The sequence below is a fragment of the Solanum lycopersicum genome, chromosome 12 (genome assembly GCF_036512215.1).
Source record: "Solanum lycopersicum chromosome 12, SLM_r2.1".
NCBI lineage: Eukaryota > Viridiplantae > Streptophyta > Magnoliopsida > Solanales > Solanaceae > Solanum > Solanum lycopersicum.
In genome coordinates, this window is record NC_090811.1 from 5,264,010 (window position 1) to 5,285,561 (window position 21,552).

The 21,552-nt window shown below is 29.4% G+C and overlaps 1 protein-coding gene, 1 long non-coding RNA gene and 1 pseudogene across 2 annotated transcripts; 1 reads left to right on the forward strand and 2 right to left on the reverse strand.

Moving 5' to 3' along the window:
• Window positions 1-784: 784 nt before the first annotated feature.
• On the reverse strand, window positions 785-2,652 carry LOC101251653 (early nodulin-like protein 2). The gene is made up of 4 exons (XM_004251815.5): window positions 2,215-2,652; window positions 1,821-2,090; window positions 1,571-1,699; window positions 785-1,469 (listed from the first exon to the last, which is right to left on the reverse strand). The coding sequence occupies exons 1-4, from the start codon at window positions 2,381-2,383 to the stop codon at window positions 1,000-1,002; spliced, it is 1,038 nt and encodes a 345-aa protein (XP_004251863.1). The 5' UTR covers window positions 2,384-2,652; the 3' UTR covers window positions 785-999.
• Window positions 2,653-6,788: 4,136 nt separating this feature from the next.
• Window positions 6,789-13,816, reverse strand: LOC138340569 (uncharacterized; annotated as a pseudogene).
• A 4,370-nt stretch (window positions 13,817-18,186) lies between these two features.
• On the forward strand, window positions 18,187-20,207 carry LOC104644849 (uncharacterized). Its single transcript, XR_738722.4, has 2 exons — window positions 18,187-18,322; window positions 19,957-20,207. It is a non-coding gene; the product is annotated as an uncharacterized lncRNA (long non-coding RNA).
• The last annotated feature ends 1,345 nt before the right edge of the window (window positions 20,208-21,552 follow it).

Genomic DNA, 21,552 nt, shown 5'->3' on the forward strand with positions numbered 1-21,552 from the left:
CAAAAAAAATAATACCTTTCAAAATCACAATGTTCACTTTAATTTTTTCGAAAACAATTAAATTTCAAAACGTTGTGACAGATGGAGCAGTTTCATACTGCACCCTTTTTTGTAGTTGGACTATTTATATCAGTAATAAATCACATTAATTTTTGGAAGGCTAGTCAACAAAAATTAATACTCCCTCTATTATTTTTATTAAGATGATATTTATTTTAAGATAAATGGAAAAAACCACTTCAATTCAAGTCATCTTGTTATTATTATTACACCAAAGTTTACGCACATAATGAGTAAACGAAGAAAAGAGACGACTTCACATCGGTACGTTAATAAATTTATATTTGGAACGTATTGCATGACTTTGACTTTATAAGAATTTCTATAACTTCCACCGGGAAACAGTTATATTTGAGCGATATTTTTACGTATTTGTCAAATAGTCTATCGTTTTTTTTATTTTTTTTAAGATGTAGATAATTTTATATTTTTTTGTTTTGTTTTCAAAATCATTTTTTTAAAATTTTTTTTAAACGAAAGATAATTCTGAAAGATTATAACAATGTATATAGAGATTTTGATTTAGACAATAAAAACGAAGGAAAAAGTCTTACTTTCGAACATTTGGATTGTTGGTAGACAATTTAATTTTTGAAGGAGGAAACACTTAATACCTTCGTAAATTGATCGCTAAAAACTTAAATAAAATTATTTTTTTATATAAGAAGGATGATAAGTTATATTTGTGCATGATTTAAAAATTCACTATAAATGTTCTCTAACGAAACAAAAACAAAAACCAGAATTAAACTGGTATACATAAATTCAAATTTTAAGTCTCACCCACAAAAATTAAAAGCAAAAAAATAAAAATTAAATACATCTATTGTATATCTAAAAACACGCCAATAATCTCCGAATTATTCAAGAAATTAAAAACAAAATACAGTAAAAAAAAAGAAAAAACACAAATTAAATATAATATCTAATAATTTTACCCTAAGGTAAAATAATAAATTCTGCCAAAGTCACAGTTAAAACGAGTGAAACGGCTGACACAAGTACAACTGATGGAGTAAATGCCTTCACTGCAAATGAATTTGGGTTTTCTGGTGCGCCAGCTGGCGTATTGATGTCCGCCGGAGTATTGCTGCCGCCGGGACCTAAAGCACTACTTCCCGGTGCTCCCTCCGATGGTCCGCCTGCCAATGGTCCTCCTGCCGATGGTCCCGGTGACATACTTACTGTTGGTCCGTCTGCCGCCGGTGCAATAGCGCTTCCAGATGGTCCGCCTGCCGACGGTGCAATACCGCTTCCTGACGATGGTCCGCCTGCTACAGGTGAAGAAGAACCTGGTGTACTAGTTGACGGTCCATTTGCTACCGGAGACATTGCCGGAGTTACGGTCGCAGGAGATGGTGGAGATGCGGTTGAACCGGAAGGTGTAGGTGATGAGGTTGGTGATTTACCTGAACAAACAGATAAACTATATGATTCAATTTACGTTCAATACGTTAAAAATCGAACGAAATTAAACGTTGAATCCATCAAATCGAAATTCTACATTTACCTGCAGGAGTAGATACCGGTGCCCCATTAGGTGACGATGCACCCGGTTTAGATGATCCCGCCGGAGCGTTAGCTGAAGGTGCCGACGGTGTACCCGATCCTTTAGACGGAGCAGCTGCCGGAGTTGAGCCTGCATTAATCACGTAAGTTCTCAATCGAATCATGTAATTTTTACCTTCAGATACAATAACTCGCAAACCACATAAGCAAATGTCAACGGGGAATAAAATAAAAATCCTGATTCCGCGTACCTCCAGAAGGAGTAGGTGGAGCAACTGCCGGTGCCGGAGTTTGTGGTGGTTTACCTTGATTCCTAGCAGAAATCACAACAATTTGCAACTTTTGGCCTTTATCACAGTTATCTTTGTTCCCACTGATAAAGTAAAAAGGACCAGACCGATCCAACGTGAAAATCGAGTTTCCATCCTCCATTTTCTTAATTGGATTTCCAGTATTGCACTTATCATAATCATCCTTACTCACCTCCAACACAGAATCTGCTCCCTGCTTATACTTAAACACTTAAAAAAGCGCACATACACACACAAAAAAAAAGTATCAACATATAGAAAAAACTCGTTTACCAATTATATTGTTCGAACTCTTCAAGCAATAATAAATAAAGAGAGACATGTTAAGACTTACGAACAGAGTCGTTGATTATAAATCTCATATGCTGAGACCAAGTGTTGTAATCAACAGAAGGGTTAAGGACCCAACCATCTTTACCACCAACAGTAAATTGATAAGAATATGAAGTTGTGAACAAACAAGCCAACATGAATAAAACTACAACATGTATTTGCTGAGCCATGGGCAATATTTTTCTTCTCTTTGTTGTTTCAAAATTTGAGTTCAATATGACTCTTTTTGTGTGGTGATAAAAAGTAAAACACTAAAAAAGAGTCACGAGAAATAGAAAAAAAAAAAATAGTTCTTCACGAGAAGTCTAGAAAGAAACAATAGAAAGGTTAAAAGGGAGACTACAAAGTTTATATAGACTTTGTGTGCAGTATGCACTACTTATTGTTGGTCTTTGTATATTAAGATTAAGGTTACCGTTGTAATGAGGAAAAAATATCCACTCAAAATTATATTATTTTCTTCGTTTTAATTTAGGAAAAAGTCGGAAATATGTCGGAAAAAGTCTGAATTTTTAGTTTCTTGTACAATTTAATAGTATATTTTAAAGATATATATGTGTCAGCGTAAACATCATGGATATTGTATCCTTACAAATAATAACGTATAAGCGTGATCACATATATATACCTTTAAAACACACTATTAAATAGTCTGGTAAAAGGTCTTTCATAAAATTTGATGTCGTAATAATAATTTGATCAAAATTAATCCTTTTTCCTTTTAATTTAGATAAACGTGTTTGATTGAACACAACTCAAAAGAAAATAAAGTAGAATTTATATTTGTATGTTTCATAATTTACACAAGTCAGAGAAATTATTTTGTCCAGAAATCGTTTTATGACGTATAAAATGAGGGATTTAAAATTAAATTATTACTCCTTTTAATTTTAATTTATCTGATACTATTTAAGTGATAAACTTTTTTTTTTAAAAAAAAAACGATGGTCGAAGGTGGTTGAAATTTACGGTTCAAACCATATCTTAAAACAAATTTATTAACGATTATCGTAATGTGTCATCATCTTGGATAGAATAAAAAAAGTGACTTTTTTGTGATAAAGTAAAAACAATGCTCACATAAAATGAAATAGAGCAAATAATTAAATTTGTTTTAAAATAAAGAAAATATTTTGGGTTAACAATATTAATGAACTTTACACTTTTTTGGCACTTCATGAAATATTTTATCGATCACATAATGTATTGATATTTTAAACCTGCAGATTTTAAATAAAACATTCAGTATTTTATTAATTCAAATTATGTTATATAAATTGAAGCTAAGGGATGCCCTTTTCTGAACAAGGCAAAAAATCTTATTCTATTTATCTATTTTATATTACATTAAAAAGAATTGCATTTTTATATTTAAAATAATTTAAATACTTTTATAGTAACAGTAATATCATTAAATATTTAACATTATAAATCCTAAATTATTTTCTTTCATTTCTTGAAGTTTATGTGTTATTAGATTAAGCGATAAAATTAAATGAAGAGTAAGATATAAAAGATACCCCTAAATAATAGTGAAATTATCAGTAGCACATCTAAATTATTTCTTTTTGATACTATTATTCACTCAGTCAAACTTATTTAATGATATTTATTTATTTATTGCATTATCCCAATAATAATAAAAGTGAAGGTAAGATAAGAAAAAACTATTTGGGAAACTGTGAGGACCAATAAGGCGTAAACGAATTGCAATGTTCTACAGTATGTTTGGAATCAAATGGATAGAATATCTACTTGGAGAAAAAAGTTATCCACATATATAAATATATAAAAAAACATTCATTTTAATTTGTTTATTTTTACTCAAACTTAATTATATATATATATAATTTTTGTTGATTTAAAAATTTTCATCCAATTGAGAGATATATTTGATAAGTTTATAAATAGCGGGATAAAAATAACTTCATTTTAACGATGAAGATGTATTTAACTAATAAAATAAAGTTGAAAGATATTTTTAAACCTTTTTCTTTAATACAAATATAAAATAAAAGCTGACATATAAAATGAAACAAACTACGACAAACATTGCTTTTCTTCCAAACAATGTTCTCTTTCTCGTAAGAAGACTTAGGTGTGAGTTTGCTCTCTTCTTTGTAGTCTTTAAAGTTGATTTGATAATAACATCAAATTTTAATTTTTTAGGCTCATTTTTTTTCTTTACTTTACTAATTTATCTTTTTATTGCCTTTATTTCATATGGTTGGTACTGGCACCTATCTTCAATTAATTATTTGCTCTATCTAACACATGATCTATTTTCAATTAATAATTTGCTTTATCTAACACATGATCTGCTTCCCGCCTAATTTATTTATTACATTTACATCAAAATTTCTTGCTTTATTCATTTAGTTATCATACTTTTATTTTCAATTCTTCTTTCCTATAAATCATTTATATTATTTGTGGGATTCACTTTCTGAGTGTATATATATATATATATTTGATTGTTTTGGAGCTGCTGTTTAATTTATTTAAACAGGGTAGAGGAAAAATTGAATGCTGTTTTTAAGCAGTAAAAATTATATAGTTTTTTTAAAATTGATAAAGCATTTTTATACTCAAAATATTTTTTCATTCTATACATTTTCATTTCATGTATAGAAAATATTAATGCATTATATTGATGACCAGTATGCCTATATACTTGTTCCATTTCGAAAATTGTTCTATCCATATGAAATAAAGCCCTTTTATGCTTCCAAACTCTTTTTCTTATGTTATGCAAAGATTTGTAGAAATTTCATTTTTATGCTAAGATATGCATATATTATGCGACCATTACCATGATGATCTTCTTCTGTTTCTAAAATCTTTGCATAGCATAAGAAAAAGAGTTTGGAAGCATAAAAGGGCTTTATTTTATATGGATGGAGCAATTTTCGAAATGAAACAAGTATATAGGCATACTGGTCATCAATATGATGCATTAATATTTTCTATACATGAAATGAAAATGTATAGAATACAAGAATATTTTGATATATATGATGAAAAATTAGTAAATTAGTCACAATTCCTAACTTAATTAGTAAAAATACCTATATTAAATTTTTTTATTGAAAATGTCAAAATGTCAATATTTCAAAAAGTAATTTGTATCCAAATTTTATTTCTCAAAACAATCCAACATTGAATCAAATTCTACATCCACTAACCATTTACACTTCTTCCTATGCTTTAATACAGATAAATTTATTTTTCATCTTTCATTTTTCAATTTTTTTTTCTCTTTCATCAACTTCTCAATTTTCACCATTCTCATCATTCACTTTTCTCTCTTTTTTTTTCTTTCATCAAAATTTCACCATTATTCTCTCTTATTGTTGAAGAACTAATTATTCAAGTTCATACCAATTTGTTTAAATCTATCAATTAATCAAGAAATCTCTCAATTGATAAAGTTATTTTCGAAGTCATCATTTATTTTGCGAGATTTTGTTTCTAAAATCACACATTATGTTAAATTTTCGGATTGTGTTTATTGAGGATCTTCCGTCATTTTTCAAATTTCTATGTGAGTTTGTTAACATACTCATCAAATATTTATGTATTTCAGATTTTTAGTATTTTAAACAATTTTATTTATCTTTGTTTATGATTTGTTTTTATATTTTAGATTTAGCTACATTAGCATTTAGGTATTCAGTTGTTTCGCAAAAGTATTGAAAGTAATTTGAATGTTCTGTAGTTTGTATTCAAATTTATTTTTACAAAGTGATAATCTAAATATAAATCTGTTTTTTAATTATTTAAAATTGTGAATGAATACGAAATCAAATATAAATTAGTTGGTATAAACATATAATGAGCAAAATAAAATACAAAACTATTTGACTGATGCAATTAGAATGAATACACATATAATGAATACATAAATAAACTGTATTTTGACTATTTATAGTTGAGAATGAATACGAAAGCAACATATAAGTACAAACTTTATGATATATATTAGGACAAATACAAAATCAAATCTAAATACATACTTTATGGTATACATTAGGACGAATACAAAATCAAGTCTAAACACAAACTATTTGGTATACAAAGTGATATTGAAAAGAAGCAAAATAAAATACATATGTAAGATAGATGAATACCTGCATAATGAATACATGAGTATTGTATTATGAATATTGGAAAATTCCTTAAAAGAGATAAAAAAACTTAATAACCTTAACAGGATAACCAAATAGCTTCATAAACTTAACAGGATAACCAAATAGCTTCATAAAATTTCAAACATTTTTAAAGATAAATTATAATTTTATTACGTTAAAATGATGCCTTAGTAGAATAAACTGCTTCAAATATGATAATGTATGGTAAATAAACGTGTTTAGAAACAAAAAAAGAGATTAAAAAATTGAATATTGATTTTTTTAGAACAATAGTGATAGTCGTGCTTTTTAGAACATGGTGAAAGAAGAAAAAACAGATGAAAGTTGGTGTATTTTGTAAATTGGTGTATTTTGACAAATTGTCAATTAGTTTTTTGTTTTTGAATTTTTATAATTGATGAGACTTTTAAGCAATTGTTTCTTTTTAATTTTTTTTCCATCCCCTTAGTTTCTCCCTTTTGTTTTTTAACAATTGTTTTTGACATTTTCACTAAATATTGAAATATTGACAATGAATCCTATCCTAACAGATCTAGCTTTGTACACCAGGTTATAACATGCAACGTATTATAGTTATGTTTAAAGTTTTATCCTAAGTTTCGGCTGTATGGTAACCTTTTACTCAAGCATGGGAGACCTTTTTAAACATCAATTGATAGCAGTTTTAACAAGGGTTTCAGGCTGCCCCTAACATTAACTCAAACGGGGACTTACAAATACCTCATGCTCGCTATCATTGATATTTAAAATTTTCCACCACCTTGAAACCAAGTCAGAACTTGTGATAAAAGAATAAAGAACTATAATATGAATGCATTATAACTTAGTTAGATCCAGATAGTAAGTAAGAACATCATACAAATCTTATGAAGCTAGCATAGATATGAAAATAACTTAGCCGGCCATGAAGGCGGCAAACAAGAAAATATAATAATAAAAGAAATAAAATAATACCTTGAACAGAGATCTTTTAAACCAAAGCTATTGCTTTTATTACTCACAAAGAAAGGTTTTACAAAGGAGAGAGAGAAGAGAGAGAAGAGAGAGAAAACTCCAAACTTCCAAATTTAAACTTACTTCTGCCTCTAAGTGAGGCTTCTTATATAATAAAAGTAAAGAGGGGGTCCTCATATGGACCCTACATACTGTTTTAAACAGTTAAAAGATAAGATTTTCGATAAGATTTTAAATCTTATCTTTTCCTTTAAGGTTCTTCTTTATTGTGTGTTCCTGTTCCTTCATAGATGCTAGGAATTCTTCCACTTGTTCCAGCTGTCCTTCTGATAGCTCGCAGTTTTGATCTACAGACTGTTCATCAGCTGTATCGCTTTGGCCACTTCTCATAGAAGTGTCTGATTTATCAAATTCTGCAATATCTGTTAGCAGATTCCTTTTAATTTCGGCCAAATATTTATTTATTAATTCTTCTTTATTTTCTTCTTGGATTGAAATTCTTCTAGCAATATGCTTTACTGAACCTTCTGCAGAAATTTCCTTTTGAGGAATTTCTTGATAAATTTTTATAGTGTTGCTGATCTGATCCAGAAGTTCTTGTCCATATAATTTGCCTGTCGCTGGATACTTACGATTTAATTTGTCCCAAAAATTTGTAAAATACTTTCTGTATAAGCAAGGGATGTTTTCTCCTGGGGTATAGCCCATTTCTGGAGTCCATTTATGGATCCAAGGAATTGAAAATTTTATAAAAAAATACATCTGATCTATCTTGTCAATACATGAAACATGATCTTGTAAAAATAAGTTTGTAATAAATGGGGAAACTTTTGCCCATTCCTTATAAAGAATAAAAAAGTTATCTGGTAAAATCTTTACCGTTGGTCCATGGAAAGACCACCAATTTAAAAACCAGTTTGGTAAATCTTTGGAAAAAACCTTAGCACATATTTTTACAAACCAAGTGTGCTTTTGCTTATAATTATTATAATAAAAAACTTTGTTAAAAGCTTGGATATAATCCCAGTAGGTAAAACTCATATTTACCCCATTAACCATAACTTGTTTTTCTTGAAGAGTGGAGATTCCCCAATCTTCAGCTGATATAATCTGCTTGAATGTTATCTTGGAGAAATTATAAATAGTATTATCAAAATCAGAAAAGTGCTGGAATTCTGCACTTTTAGTATTACTGAGAATAGATTCATAGTAAGTTCGAGACTTATATGTCTCGCCAGGAAAATATAATCTTTTCGTGAGATATCTCTGGAGTATATTCTAGGGCTCATTTTTTCTCTGAATATCAGAATTTTCCAAAAGAAATATAATTTCTTTTTTATCCGTTTCTTCTGGATTACTGACAGGGTCAGTTTCTTTGGCTATAGAGGCAAAAGTATGACTTTGTTCTTTTGTTTGCAGATATGCTTGAATTTGTTCATATAATGAACTTTCTTTCGGAATATCCTTAAGATTTAATGTAGATGATGAAGCTTCTCCAACCTTTGATTTAATCAAGGTTTTGTGTCCATGTCGTATAACTGGGTAAGAAGAGTCGTATGACGACCTTGTAGATTGGTAAGAGGATGATCTTCCTCTACCCCTGCTGTTTCTTCCTCCTCGACCACGAATATGTGACCATGGAGGTTCATTACCTCCCGCCATCCTGGAAAGACGAACAAACTTTAATAATTATCAAAATGTCCTTCGATGTCATATTCCCAATTATTATCATCTAGGGAAACAATTTCATAATCATGGAGGAAATCTTCAATTAGAATACTATCAAATATTCTATCAATAATAGTTTCTTTTAAATTTGTACTTAATGACTGTAAAGCTATAAAAATTGTAATAAGAGTCTTATTTCCAAATACAAAACTATAAGGAGACATTTTAATTATTTAGAAATTCTCTGGATAAGAAATCAGGAAGAGAGTTATCACTTCCCTTTTTATAATGAATTTCAAAATCAAAAGGAGCTAACTGTGCTTGCCACCTAGCAAACATTAATTTTGATATATCGTGCTTGAAGTCTTTATCAAAAATATACTTAATTGACTGAGCATCAATTCTTATAATAATTTTTTGATTATATAAGTCATCTTGGAATTTTAATACACATTTAACCACACAAAGCATTTCATGAGCCACAGTCGCATATTTTCGCTGTGAATCAGACCATTTACCTAAATGAAATCTAACAAGGTATTCTATTTTGTCATTAGGATTAACCTGCTTTAAAATCCCACCATAACCAATGTTAGACGCATCTGTCTCAATGATTTTAATCCAATTAGGGTTAGCAAGAGTAAGACAAGGTAAAACTTTAACTCTTTGCTTAATGGTTTTAATCAACTTAGTAAGATCTTCATTCCAAGGTAACATTGTGCCTTTCTTCAACCTATCTGTCAGAGGAGCAAGATCTTTAGATAAATTTTTGTAAAAAGGTGAAATATAATTTATGCTGCCCAAAAATCTTTGTAGCATAGTTTTATCAATGATTTCATCAGGAAATTTCGATGCAAAATCTATGGATCTTTGAATTGGAGTAATTCTCCCCTTGCAAATTTGATGACCCAGAAACGTTACATCGGTCTGGAAAAGACTCATTTTGGTTTTAGATATAACTAAACCATTTTGGATAACAATATTTTTAAAAATATCAAGATGCTTGATATGAGATTCTAAAGTTTTAGAATAAACAAGAATATCATCAATGTATACAATAATGAAATCCATATAGGGATTAAAAATATCATTCATAATTTTCTGAAACTCAGAAGGTGCGTTTTTTAAACCAACAGGCATAACATTCTATTCGTATTGCCCGAAGGGAACATTAAGCACAGTGTTATAAGTATGCTCTTTAAAAATTTGAATCTGCCAATAGCCTGATTTTAAATCAAATTTTGAAAATATATTGGCATCATATAATCTTGAAAGAAGATCTTTTTTATTAGGAATAGGATACCTAATCCATTTTAAAACTTTGTTCAAAGGTTTGTAATTTATTACCAACCCGGGAACACATCTTTCTTGTTCTGCTTCTTTATTAACATAAAATGCAGTACAAGACCATGGAGATTTAGAGGGTTTTATAAGTCCCTTTGCTAATAAATTATCAATTTCTTTTTTGCAGAAATCAACAAGTTCAGAATTCATTTGACAAGGACGAGATTTTGTAGGAATATCTGCTTCATTAAAAGAGTCCTCATACGGAGGAGTTACAATATGTTTCTTCCTGTTCCAAAAAGCATTTGGATGATCTGCACAGATATCAGCAGCCATTTTTCCAGAAATTAATTTAATTTTTTCCTGGACTTTAGGAGATTGTAAAGAATCAGAAATATTAAGACTGAAAATTTCCATTTGTAAAGACTCAATATGTTTTTGTTTCAAATGAATTAAAGAGTTAATATCTCTAGTAATAGGCTCAGTTATAAACTCAAAATTAATGGTATTACCATTATAATTTGCAGTAAAACCCTTTGAATTTAACTCTGAGAAAGGATAAATAGCATTTATAAAAGGAGTGCCAAGTATAATTGGCGGGTTAAGCTGATTTTTAACCAGAAAGAAGAAATGAGGAATACAAACTTTACTTTGGCAAATACAAGTATTAGAAAGTTTATATTTTATGTCTAAAGCATGATTAGAAGCAGATTTAACAACATGCGTAGTTTTTTCAAAATATCTTGAAGGAATTAATCCTTCCTGAATACAACTAACATCAGCACCGCTATCAATCATGGCAATACTGGAAACTTTAAAATCATTATTAATTAGAATGATACAATTTATATACCAACGATGAGCAGTAACAATTTGAAGCATTCCAAGAAATTTATCACTTGGCTCAAGGTTTTCATCATCTAAAACATTTTTCCCTTTTTCTGGAATAGAAATATCATCTTCAGAAATATTATTTTTTAATTGAAAAATACGATGACTATTAATCAACTGATTTTGTTTTAAAGATTTAATTTCTTTTTTAAGGTTTTCAACCTCATACTTTAAATCATCCAAAGAAGTATCTCTTATAATACTTAGTCTTTTCTTTTCAAGTCTATTAAAAACTTCTTGAATAGAATAAGAACTAGTATTAAAGTTTTCAAAAGGTTTTTCTTCTCTCTTTGGTCTTTCAAAATTCTTTGAAGAGGAAGAAGAAGCCATATTTAAAATTTTATTTCTGAGATTTTCATCTGAAATATCTTTTAAAAGTTCAATAATATTTTCTGAAGAAATCATTTTGAAAGATAAATCTTCAAAACTTTGATGTAATTTATCAATATAAGAATCTCCTAACTGAGATTGCAATTTATAAAATTCATCATGACCACAAGTACAATTACCGTCTGGACAGTTTGCACAATTGTTGGTGGTCTCAATATCTTCATTTGAGGTATAACCTGAAAGATTTTCTGATTTATCAGAGGAATTAGAATCTGAATCTGATTCATAAAGTAACTCATAGAGTTTATCCTGGGTTGGCTCATCTAATTTCAAAGCTTTGAACTTATCAGCTTTACAATTATTTGCAAGATGACCAAATCGTCCACATTTGTAACATTTAATGTTCTTTAAATCCCTCGTAGAGAAATTTTTTGCAAACCTTGTTGCTTTTCTATGAGATTTCTTCTCTTCTTTCTTTTCTTTGTATCGTTTTGAACGATGTTGCTTCTTATGATATCTTTCCTTAGTTTGATCCGTCTTTTGCTTGGAACTAGACGGTCCTTCTATACCAAACTGTGTACAAAAATCTCCCAATTGAGATCTTTCAGACTTTTGAGTACTTTTGATTTGTTGAGCAAGTTTAAGCTCATTACAGAGATTTAATCCTTCTTGGGTACATGTCCCTATTAACTTTCCATAAGTTAATGTATCATAAGGGATCTCCAAGTTGTCACCTCTTAAAACTTTTTTCACCCTTTCAGCGAATAATGGGGGAAGACCATCGATGAATTTATTTTTCCAATACTCATATTTACTTTCTGGTAGTTCCATAACTCTACTCATGAAAGTATCTTTATACTATCGGAAATGACCCAAATGTTTACATTTAAGTCCATTTAAAAGAGTTCTAATAGTTTCATTTTGGTTGGAAAATCTTCCATTAAAATGTTCCAAAATGGTTAGAACAACTGTATAAACTGCATCTTCAACCTTTTTCATAGAAGTCCTTTCTGCTGGTTGACCCTTCTCATGCGTACTAGTTTCTCTTACAATTTCTTCTTTGTATGCATTCATTATTGCATACCTTTCTTCAGGTGTTAGAAAATTATCCCACCAACCTTTTAGTTGACCTGTAAAACCTGCTATAATCATTTTACAGATAGCATGATCATTATTATTATTCGTATGACGACAAATTGATGAGTACATCAACATACGATGTACTACAATGGATACCTGTCTTTCAGTTAGGGCATCAATATTCCATTCATATACATCATTTCCACTGTAGGATGTGTTAGTTTGGTTCCAATCTCTTTCTTCAACTAGCACATCTTGAGGAGTAGGTCGAGGATAATAATAAGTCATCATTGACGGGAGAGTTGCATAACCTCCTTTTCCTATAACCTTTTGTTTTTGGTTATAACCAGATTTAAATCTTCTGGAGTGTACTTCCGAAACATCTTCATTCGGATTATGGATACTAGAGAGTTGATCAAAATAATCATTTCTAGGGAAATCATTAGAAATAGGTTTTGATCCTAAACCAGACAATTTTTTATCAAGAAGATCTTCAACTTCTTTGTAAAAAGATTTAACTTTAAAGCCAGTTGTATCAACAGGTCGTTGAAGATGAGTAGGAACATTTAAAACAGTTTTTGAAGTAGAAGCTATTTCTTCTTCAGGGACTTTTTTTTGTAAATCTTTTACTAATTTAATCAAGTCATCTAATTTTTTGTCTAAAGAACTAATATGTTCACCAAGGACTTTAACATAAAGACTCAAATAATTATTTTGAGAAATAAGGTTATTAACCTCTTGAAAAGTAATCTGGGCAACATCTGTTTCAATAAACTTTTGAAAAGCTGAAAAAGTTATCCCAGTATTATTTGGTAAAATAAAAGGAGCTTGAGGAGGGTAAATGACTTTAGTAATAACACCACCACTCTCTTTATAAGTCCTTTCAATGACATTTATATATAAAGGTAAATAAGTAGTTATAAACCAAGGAACAAAATATATAATTTTGTTAAGTAATTTACAAATATCATAAAAATCTTCGGAAATATTTTTTAAATCATTTTCACTATAAGTTTCAAAAAACCAAATTCTAAATTGGTTCCATTTTTTCTTATAAAATTCTTTTTGAATATGTTTTCTTGCCAGGGACCCTGGACTAAAATCAATAAGTTGTTTAAACATAATCAAATATTATTAAGATCAGTTGATTTATCAACACTGAAATCCATTTCTGACTGAGTTGGATCCATATCTAACAACCTATCTGTTGCTTAGACAATATTTGTCTTAGGGTCTATCCTTACCCTTTCTACCAATCCTTCGCTCATAGTATCACTTAGAGTATGAAGAGATAGAGACCTTCTTCTAGCTGTTTCATAGCTAAGACCTTCCTGACTTATTGGAGAAATATGTTGGATTTCTGGTAACCTCCTGTAACCAGAGAAAGACCTCCTATTGTATATAGGAGAGTTATAAGCTTAAGAGTTATTTGAAAACTCAATACATACCTTTCCATCAAAATTCTGTGAAATATGGGAATAGTCACTATTAGTGACTTCCTCAGCAACCTGTCTTTAATCCCTATATGGATTTCATTATTGTATACATTGATGATATTCTTGTTTATTCTAAAACTTTAGAATCTCATATCAAGCATCTTGATATTTTTAAAAATATTGTTATCCAAAATGGTTTAGTTATATCTAAAACCAAAATGAGTCTTTTCCAGACCGATGTAAGGTTTCTGGGTCATCAAATTTGCAAGGGGAGAATTACTCCAATTCAAAGATCCATAGATTTTGCATCGAAATTTCCTGATGAAATCATTGATAAAACTATGCTACAAAGATTTTTGGGCAGCATAAATTATATTTCACCTTTTTACAAAAATTTATCTAAAGATCTTGCTCCTCTGACAGATAGGTTGAAGAAAGGCACAATGTTACCTTGGAATGAAGATCTTACTAAGTTGATTGAAACCATTAAGCAAAGAGTTAAAGTTTTACCTTGTCTTACTCTTGCTAACCCTAATTGGATTAAAATCATTGAGACAGAAGCGTCTAACATTGGTTATGGTGGGATTTTAAAGCAGGTTAATTCTAATGACAAAATAGAATACCATGTTAGATTTCATTCAGGCAAATGGTCTGATTCACAGCGAAAATATGCGACTGTGGCTCATGAAATGCTTTGTGTGGTTAAATGTGTATTAAAATTCCAAGATGACTTATATAATCAAAAATTTATTATAAGAACTGATGCTCAGTCAATTAAGTATATGTTTGATAAAGACTTCAAGCACGATATATCAAAATTAATGTTTGCTAGGTGGCAAGCACAGTTAGCTCCTTTTGATTTTGAAATTCATTATAAAAAGGGAAGTGATAACTCTCTTCCTGATTTCTTATCCAGAGAATTTCTAAATAATTAAAATGTCTCCTTATAGTTTTGTATTTGGAAATAAGACTCTTATTACAATTTTTATAGCTTTACAGTCATTAAGTACAGATTTAAAAGAAACTATTATTGATAGAATATTTGATAGTATTCTAATGGAAGATTTCCTCCATGATTATGAAACTGTTTCCCTAGATGATAATAATTGGGATTATGACATCGAAGGATATTTTGATAATTATTAAAGTTTGTTCGTCTTTCCAGGATGGCGGGAGGTAATGAACCTCCATGGTCACATATTCATGGTCGAGGAGGAAGAAACAACAGGGGTAGAGGAAGATCATCCTCTTACCAATCTACAAGGTCGTCATACGACTCTTCTTACCCAGTTATACGACATGGACACAAAACCTTGATTAAATCAAAAGTTGGAGAAGCTTCTTCATCAGCTTCATCTACATTAAATCTTAAGGATATTCCGAAAGAAAGTTCATTATATGAACAAATTCAAGCATATCTGCAAACAAAAGAGCAAAGTTATACTTTTGCCTCTATAGCCAAAGAAACTGACCCTGTCAGTAATCCAGAAGAAATGGATAAAAAAGAAATTATATTTCTTTTGGAAAATTCTGATATTCAGAGAAAAAATGAGCCCTGGAATATAGTCTAGAGATATCTCACGAAAAGATTATATTTTCCTGGCGAGACATATAAGTCTCGAACTTACTATGAATCTATTCTCAGTAATACTAAAAGTGCAGAATTCCAGCACTTTTCTGATTTTGATAATATTATTTATAATTTCTCCAAGATAACATTCAAGCAGATTATATCAGCTGAAGATTGGGGAATCTCCACTCTTCAAGAAAAACAAGTTATGGTTAATAGGGTAAATATGAGTTTTACCTACTGGGATTATATCCAAGCTTTTAACAAAGTTTTTTATTATAATAATTATAAGCAAAAGCACACTTGGTTTGTAAAAATATGTGCTAAGGTTTTTTCCAAAGATTTACCAAACTGGTTTTTAAATTGGTGGTCTTTCCATGGACCAACGGTAAAGATTTTACCAGATAACTTTTTTATTCTTTATAAGGAATGGGCAAAAGTTTCCCCATTTATTACAAACTTATTTTTACAAGATCATGTTTCATGTATTGACAAGATAGATCAGATGTATTTTTTTTTATAGAATTCTCAATTCATTGGATCCATAAATGGACTCCAGAAATGGGCTATACCCCAGGAGAAAACATCCCTTGCTTATACATAAAGTATTTTACAAATTTTTGGGACAAATTAAATCGTAAGGATCCAGCGACAGGCAAATTATATGGACAAGAACTTCTGGATCAGATCAGCAACACTATAAAAATTTATCAAGAAATTCCACAAAAGGATATTTCTGCAGAAGGTTCAGTAAAGCATATTGCTAAAAGAATTTCAATCCAAGAAGGAAATAAAGAAGAATTAATAAATAAATATTTGGCCGAAATTAAAAGGAATCTGCTAACAGATATTGCAGAATTTGATAAATCAGACACTTCTATAAGAAGTGGTCAAAGCGATACAGCTGATGAACAGTCTGTAGATCAAAACTGCGAGCTATCAGAAGGACAATTGCAACAAGTGGAAGAATTCCTAGCATCTATGAAGGAACAGGAACACACAATAAAGAAGAACCTTAAAGGAAAAGATAAGATTTAAAATCTTATCGAAAATCATATCTTTTAACTGTTTAAAACAGTATGTAGGGCCCATATGAGGACCCCCTCTTTACTTTTATTATATAAGAAGCCTTACTTAGAGGCAGAAGTAAGTTTAGATTTGGAAGTTCGTAGTTTTCTCTCTCTTCTCTCCTTCCTTTGTATCGTTTTGAACGATGTTGCTTCTTATGATATCTTTCCTTAGTTTGATCCGTCTTTTGTACACAGTTTGGTATAGAAGGACCGTCTAGTTCCAAGCAAAAGACGGATCAAACTAAGGAAATGGATTTTTAGTAAATAATGAAAGAGTAATATATATATATATATATATATATATATATATATATAATTTACTGAAGCACTAGATTATGCTAGAGGGGTATTAGGCCCAAACTACTATATCTCTCCCACTCTTAAACAAAATCCAGACAAAATTTCTCAATACCATATTCAGAAAGACACAGATAAAATTATATTTTGCGATCATTGTTTTTCAATGACTGAAGCTTTCAAGAGACTAAATCTCAAAAACGAATTACTAGCTCAAGAAAATCTCCAGCTAAAAGACAGGATGACAAAAATGGAGAATGACTTAAAGATAAAAGACAATCAGATCAATATACAGGGTTTTCCATCCCTAATAAAAATGGAGGAGATGGGTGTACATTCGCCTCTGAATGTAAATAAATCTACTGTATCGGATAAAGATACAGCTAGTCCGGTTCAAACGGTAGCCGGTAAAGACTCCTTAAATCTGTTAATGGCTGTCACTTTGCCAAAAAGTGAAAAAGAAGAGAGCTCATCCTCAAGAAGACAACTACCAATTTCTTTTAGCAAAAAAATCAGACAAAAAACCAAAAAATCACAAAAAAATAAAGACTTAGAATCCATCATAACCAAGACTGTAGAAAAACTACTTAAAGAACAACAAGACAAAGACAAACATATAAACCCCAGCCCAATACAAAGCCTAAGACAAAATTCAGATTTAAGCCCAAATAATTTAGATGGTTTTTCAGACACTATGCAATTTGCTCAAGACCCAAACGACTATGATTCGGGTATGAGTTTTGATTCCATTGCTTTACACAACTTAGACACACAAATAAATAAATAAAAAATAAAAATACAGTCAAAAAGAGGAATGCCTCTTTGGTCAACAATGTGAGTCCCACTTTACTCACCACCACACATTTGTGGAAAAACTGTTGGGACGCGTCTTTATGTTATTTTAAAATAGACAGGCATTAAGAAATAAAGTTTCTTTTTGAATAAAGACAAATAAAAAGGAGATAATGGAATAGAAATAATTCAGACAAAGGACGGATGATAATGCAAAAGAAGGAATCATTTCACGTGCCATGGGCCCAATGCGCACCCGGCGGAAAAGATGAAATTATTTTTCATTCTGAAGTCCGAAGTTTGAAGTCCATATTTGTGTATATATAGAAGACATTATTAGAAGAAGAAGGAGTGTGGAAGAAAAGCAAGAAGAGCAAAAATCTACAACCCGCAAATCATCCCTCCAAAGATCTTTTTTTTTAAAAAAATAATATATATATATATATATATATATATATATATATATATATATATATATATATAAATATTTTCTTTAGGTTCTTAGATCTTGTTTCAAGTTTTTGTAAAGTTACTTTGAAAGTCGTTCGGGTTTCCCGAAAGGGAAACTTCACTCTGTTCTAATAATGTAAGTTTTCATATCTATGTTTCTGTTAAACTTCCCATATATGTAAATTATGTGTGTTTAATTTTTGCTAAGTTCATGTAAATATAAGAATATTGTCATGAATCTATTTTACTTAGTATATGGTTAATCTCTTAGCCTCTTAAAAGTGTCGATGGATTAACCTGTAAATTCCTAGGACGGATCAGGTTAAATGTTCTAAGAAAAGAACTGTGAATAACCATTTTCGGGGTGGGGTTAAAGAAGATTACTCTTAAGAACAAAGGCTAAGGGAAAGAGATGAACAGTATTAATAAATTCATGAATGGACAGAGTCCATAAAAAAAAAGTTTAAACTAGAAACTAATATGATAATTACATAATAGAACAAGAGAGTGAAGGAGTACTGAGTAGGATTGTATATTTAATAAAAGTTTAGCTCTTTTATATTTACTTGGATACCATTTACACCAATTACATGGATTACTATCTAATCCAGTATTTTTTTCAAAATTATGTTCACATTCTATTATATTCATAAAATTAATTTTTAAGTCATCCATGTTTAAATTTTCTATTCTTATTTCATTAATTAATTCTTCTCCTTCTGAATTAGAAGAGTCTTCTTATTTGTTATTTTCATCTATATCAATACTTACTATAGAATAAATACTTTCATTATCTGACATATATTCATCTACATTTAATAGTGCTTCATTAAATTCTTCTACTAATTGAGCGTTTCTAGTCTTGGCATTATATCTTTTAGGACAAGTATTTGCTAAATGTTCTATACTTCCACATGTAAAGCATTCTAATTTATTTTTATAATTTCTATCCGTTCTATATTTTCTAACATGTCTATCTCTGTTTAAATATGGTTTTCTGGCTGAAGATCTTCTAAGAAAATATCTTTTTTTATTATATTTCTTATTATTTTGTGGGTTATATCTTTTATACTTTTTCTTTTTATATTGGTCTTTATCATAACTTTGGGTTGTATATATTATGTCTTTACAGAAATTCATTTCATTTTGTTTTAATTGTTTTTGTATTTGTAAATTAGTACATTTTTCTTGTAATATCTCCATTATATGTTGTATTCTATGTCCTATTGACCATTTAGCTTGAGGGTTTTGTGCTACTCCTTCTCTTTTAGTCCATCTTTCTTCTATTTCTCTTCCTAAGGCTCCTGGTAGTTTATTAAATAATTTTTTGCCTAGGTCTTGGTCAAAAGCATTTTCACTAATTGTACAATAATAGAAATAATCATTTAAAAATTTCTTTATATAATACCAATTACTTAAACTTAATTGTTCTAATTTTATTACTGCATTTCATTGTAAAGCTAATAATCCACTATTTGGATCTTCTCCTGTTATCAATGTATGTATTTTATTTGTAAAATTATAAGGATTTGGTCCTAATGATACTAAATACTGAAATTCTGATGGCTTCAAAACATAGATCAGCAGCCTTCATGGTAAGAAATCATAATGAAATAGTTAGAGGAAAAACATTTATATCTGACCATCTATTATCATATATGGTAATTAATGTCTTTGTTCCTAAATTTTTTCTAGTTAATCCTTTAATTCCTATTACTATTAATCCTAAATGCATTAAATTTTTTCTAACATATTTTATTTCTTTTACAGATTCTTCATTTATGAGGGGTAAAGATACAGAGTTTTTTCCTAATACCGATAATTGTTCCTCTCTATAATGTCTATATAATTGAGATTTTGAATTTGTATTATATAAAACTTTTGGATTTAATAAATTTAATTGATTCTGTTGGAAAATTTGTATATCTTTATCTGTATCTATAATTTCGTCTAATTGTTGACTATTTTCTTCTCTTGCCTTTCTATTTAATATTTTTGATATAAAATTATTACTTATTTTATTCTGGGTGTAACTAGGTCCTGGTCTTTTATCTCTTGATCTAGTTGGAAAAATATCCATTTTTTCTGTTTTTAACTATTTTTTCTTGTTGAGGAGTAATTTCTATTTTATTTAGCTTTTCTATTAATTCTTCTACTCCAGTTGTGCTTATGTTTTTCCCTTCAGATTTTTCTTTTTTATCTATCTTTTTATGTAATTGTAATAAAAGTGATATTATTATATTATTTTGTTGTATAATAACTTGATCTGACATTTAAGATGGGTTAAATTCTTTATAATCTGATGGAAGAACTATCTTTTTTTCTATTAATCTTATTGCTTCTTTATGTGTTTCTACTTCTATTAAATCTATCATGAAAGAACTATTTCTTTTATTGATTCTAAGAGTAGATTTTGTGTTAGGACTAGACTTTATACTACACAACAAAGGAGGAACTTTAATAACTAGAGACGGAATACTTTTTATGAAAAATACTACTTATACTTCAGTTTTAACTAACAAAATTGACACTAAAGTAAGACATAAAGAAAAATGTTGTGACAACTGTGAAAATAATATAAAATGTATTAAGAAGGAATGTAATACATTATATGAGAATATACTAGAAATAGATGAAGAAAATGAAATAGTTAATAAAAACTATGTTCTAATAGAAATGGAGACAGAATTATATAATTTTAAGACAGGAATTCAGCAGATAGGACAAATAAAAAATCAAAAGGATCTTGATAATATAGTAAAAATATTAGATCAAATAGAAATAATAGGAGAAAAACCTTTAAAACATTGGGAAAATAATCAAATAGTATGCAAACTAGATATAATAAACCCAGAATATATAATAAAAACAGCCGCGATAGAAGCCACAAATCAAGATCAAGAAGACTTTAAAATACAAATTAAAGAATTATTAGAATTAGTAGATTTTTGCTCTTCTTGCTTTTCTTCCACACTCCTTCTTATTCTAATAATGTCTTCTATATATACACAAATATGGACTTCAAACTTCGGACTTCAGAGTGAAAAATAATTTCATCTTTTCCGCTGGGTGCGCATTGGGCCCCATCGCATGTGAAATGATTCCTTCTTTTGCATTATCATCCGTCCTTTGTCTGAATTATTTCTATTCCATTATCTCCTTTTTATTTGTCATTATTAAAAAAGAAACGACTAGTTATGCCATTTGGATTAAAAACAGCACCTCCAATATTTCAAAGAAAAATGGATAAAATATTTGGAGAATATAAAAGATTTGTTTTAGTATATGTAGATGATATTTTAGTATTCAGTAAAAATATAAAAGAACATTTAGAACATTTACAAACAGTCTTTAGATTATTTGTTA

Coding starts and splice junctions, on each gene's coding strand:
- LOC101251653 (XM_004251815.5), bottom strand. CDS start 2,383: ATGGCTCAGCAAATACATGTTGTAGTTTTATTCATGTTGGCTTGTTTG. Junction 2,091..2,214: donor TATAATCAACGACTCTGTTC/GTAAGTCTTAAC, acceptor CGCTTTTTTAAG/TGTTTAAGTATAAGCAGGGA. Junction 1,700..1,820: donor TCCACCTACTCCTTCTGGAG/GTACGCGGAATC, acceptor TGATTAATGCAG/GCTCAACTCCGGCAGCTGCT.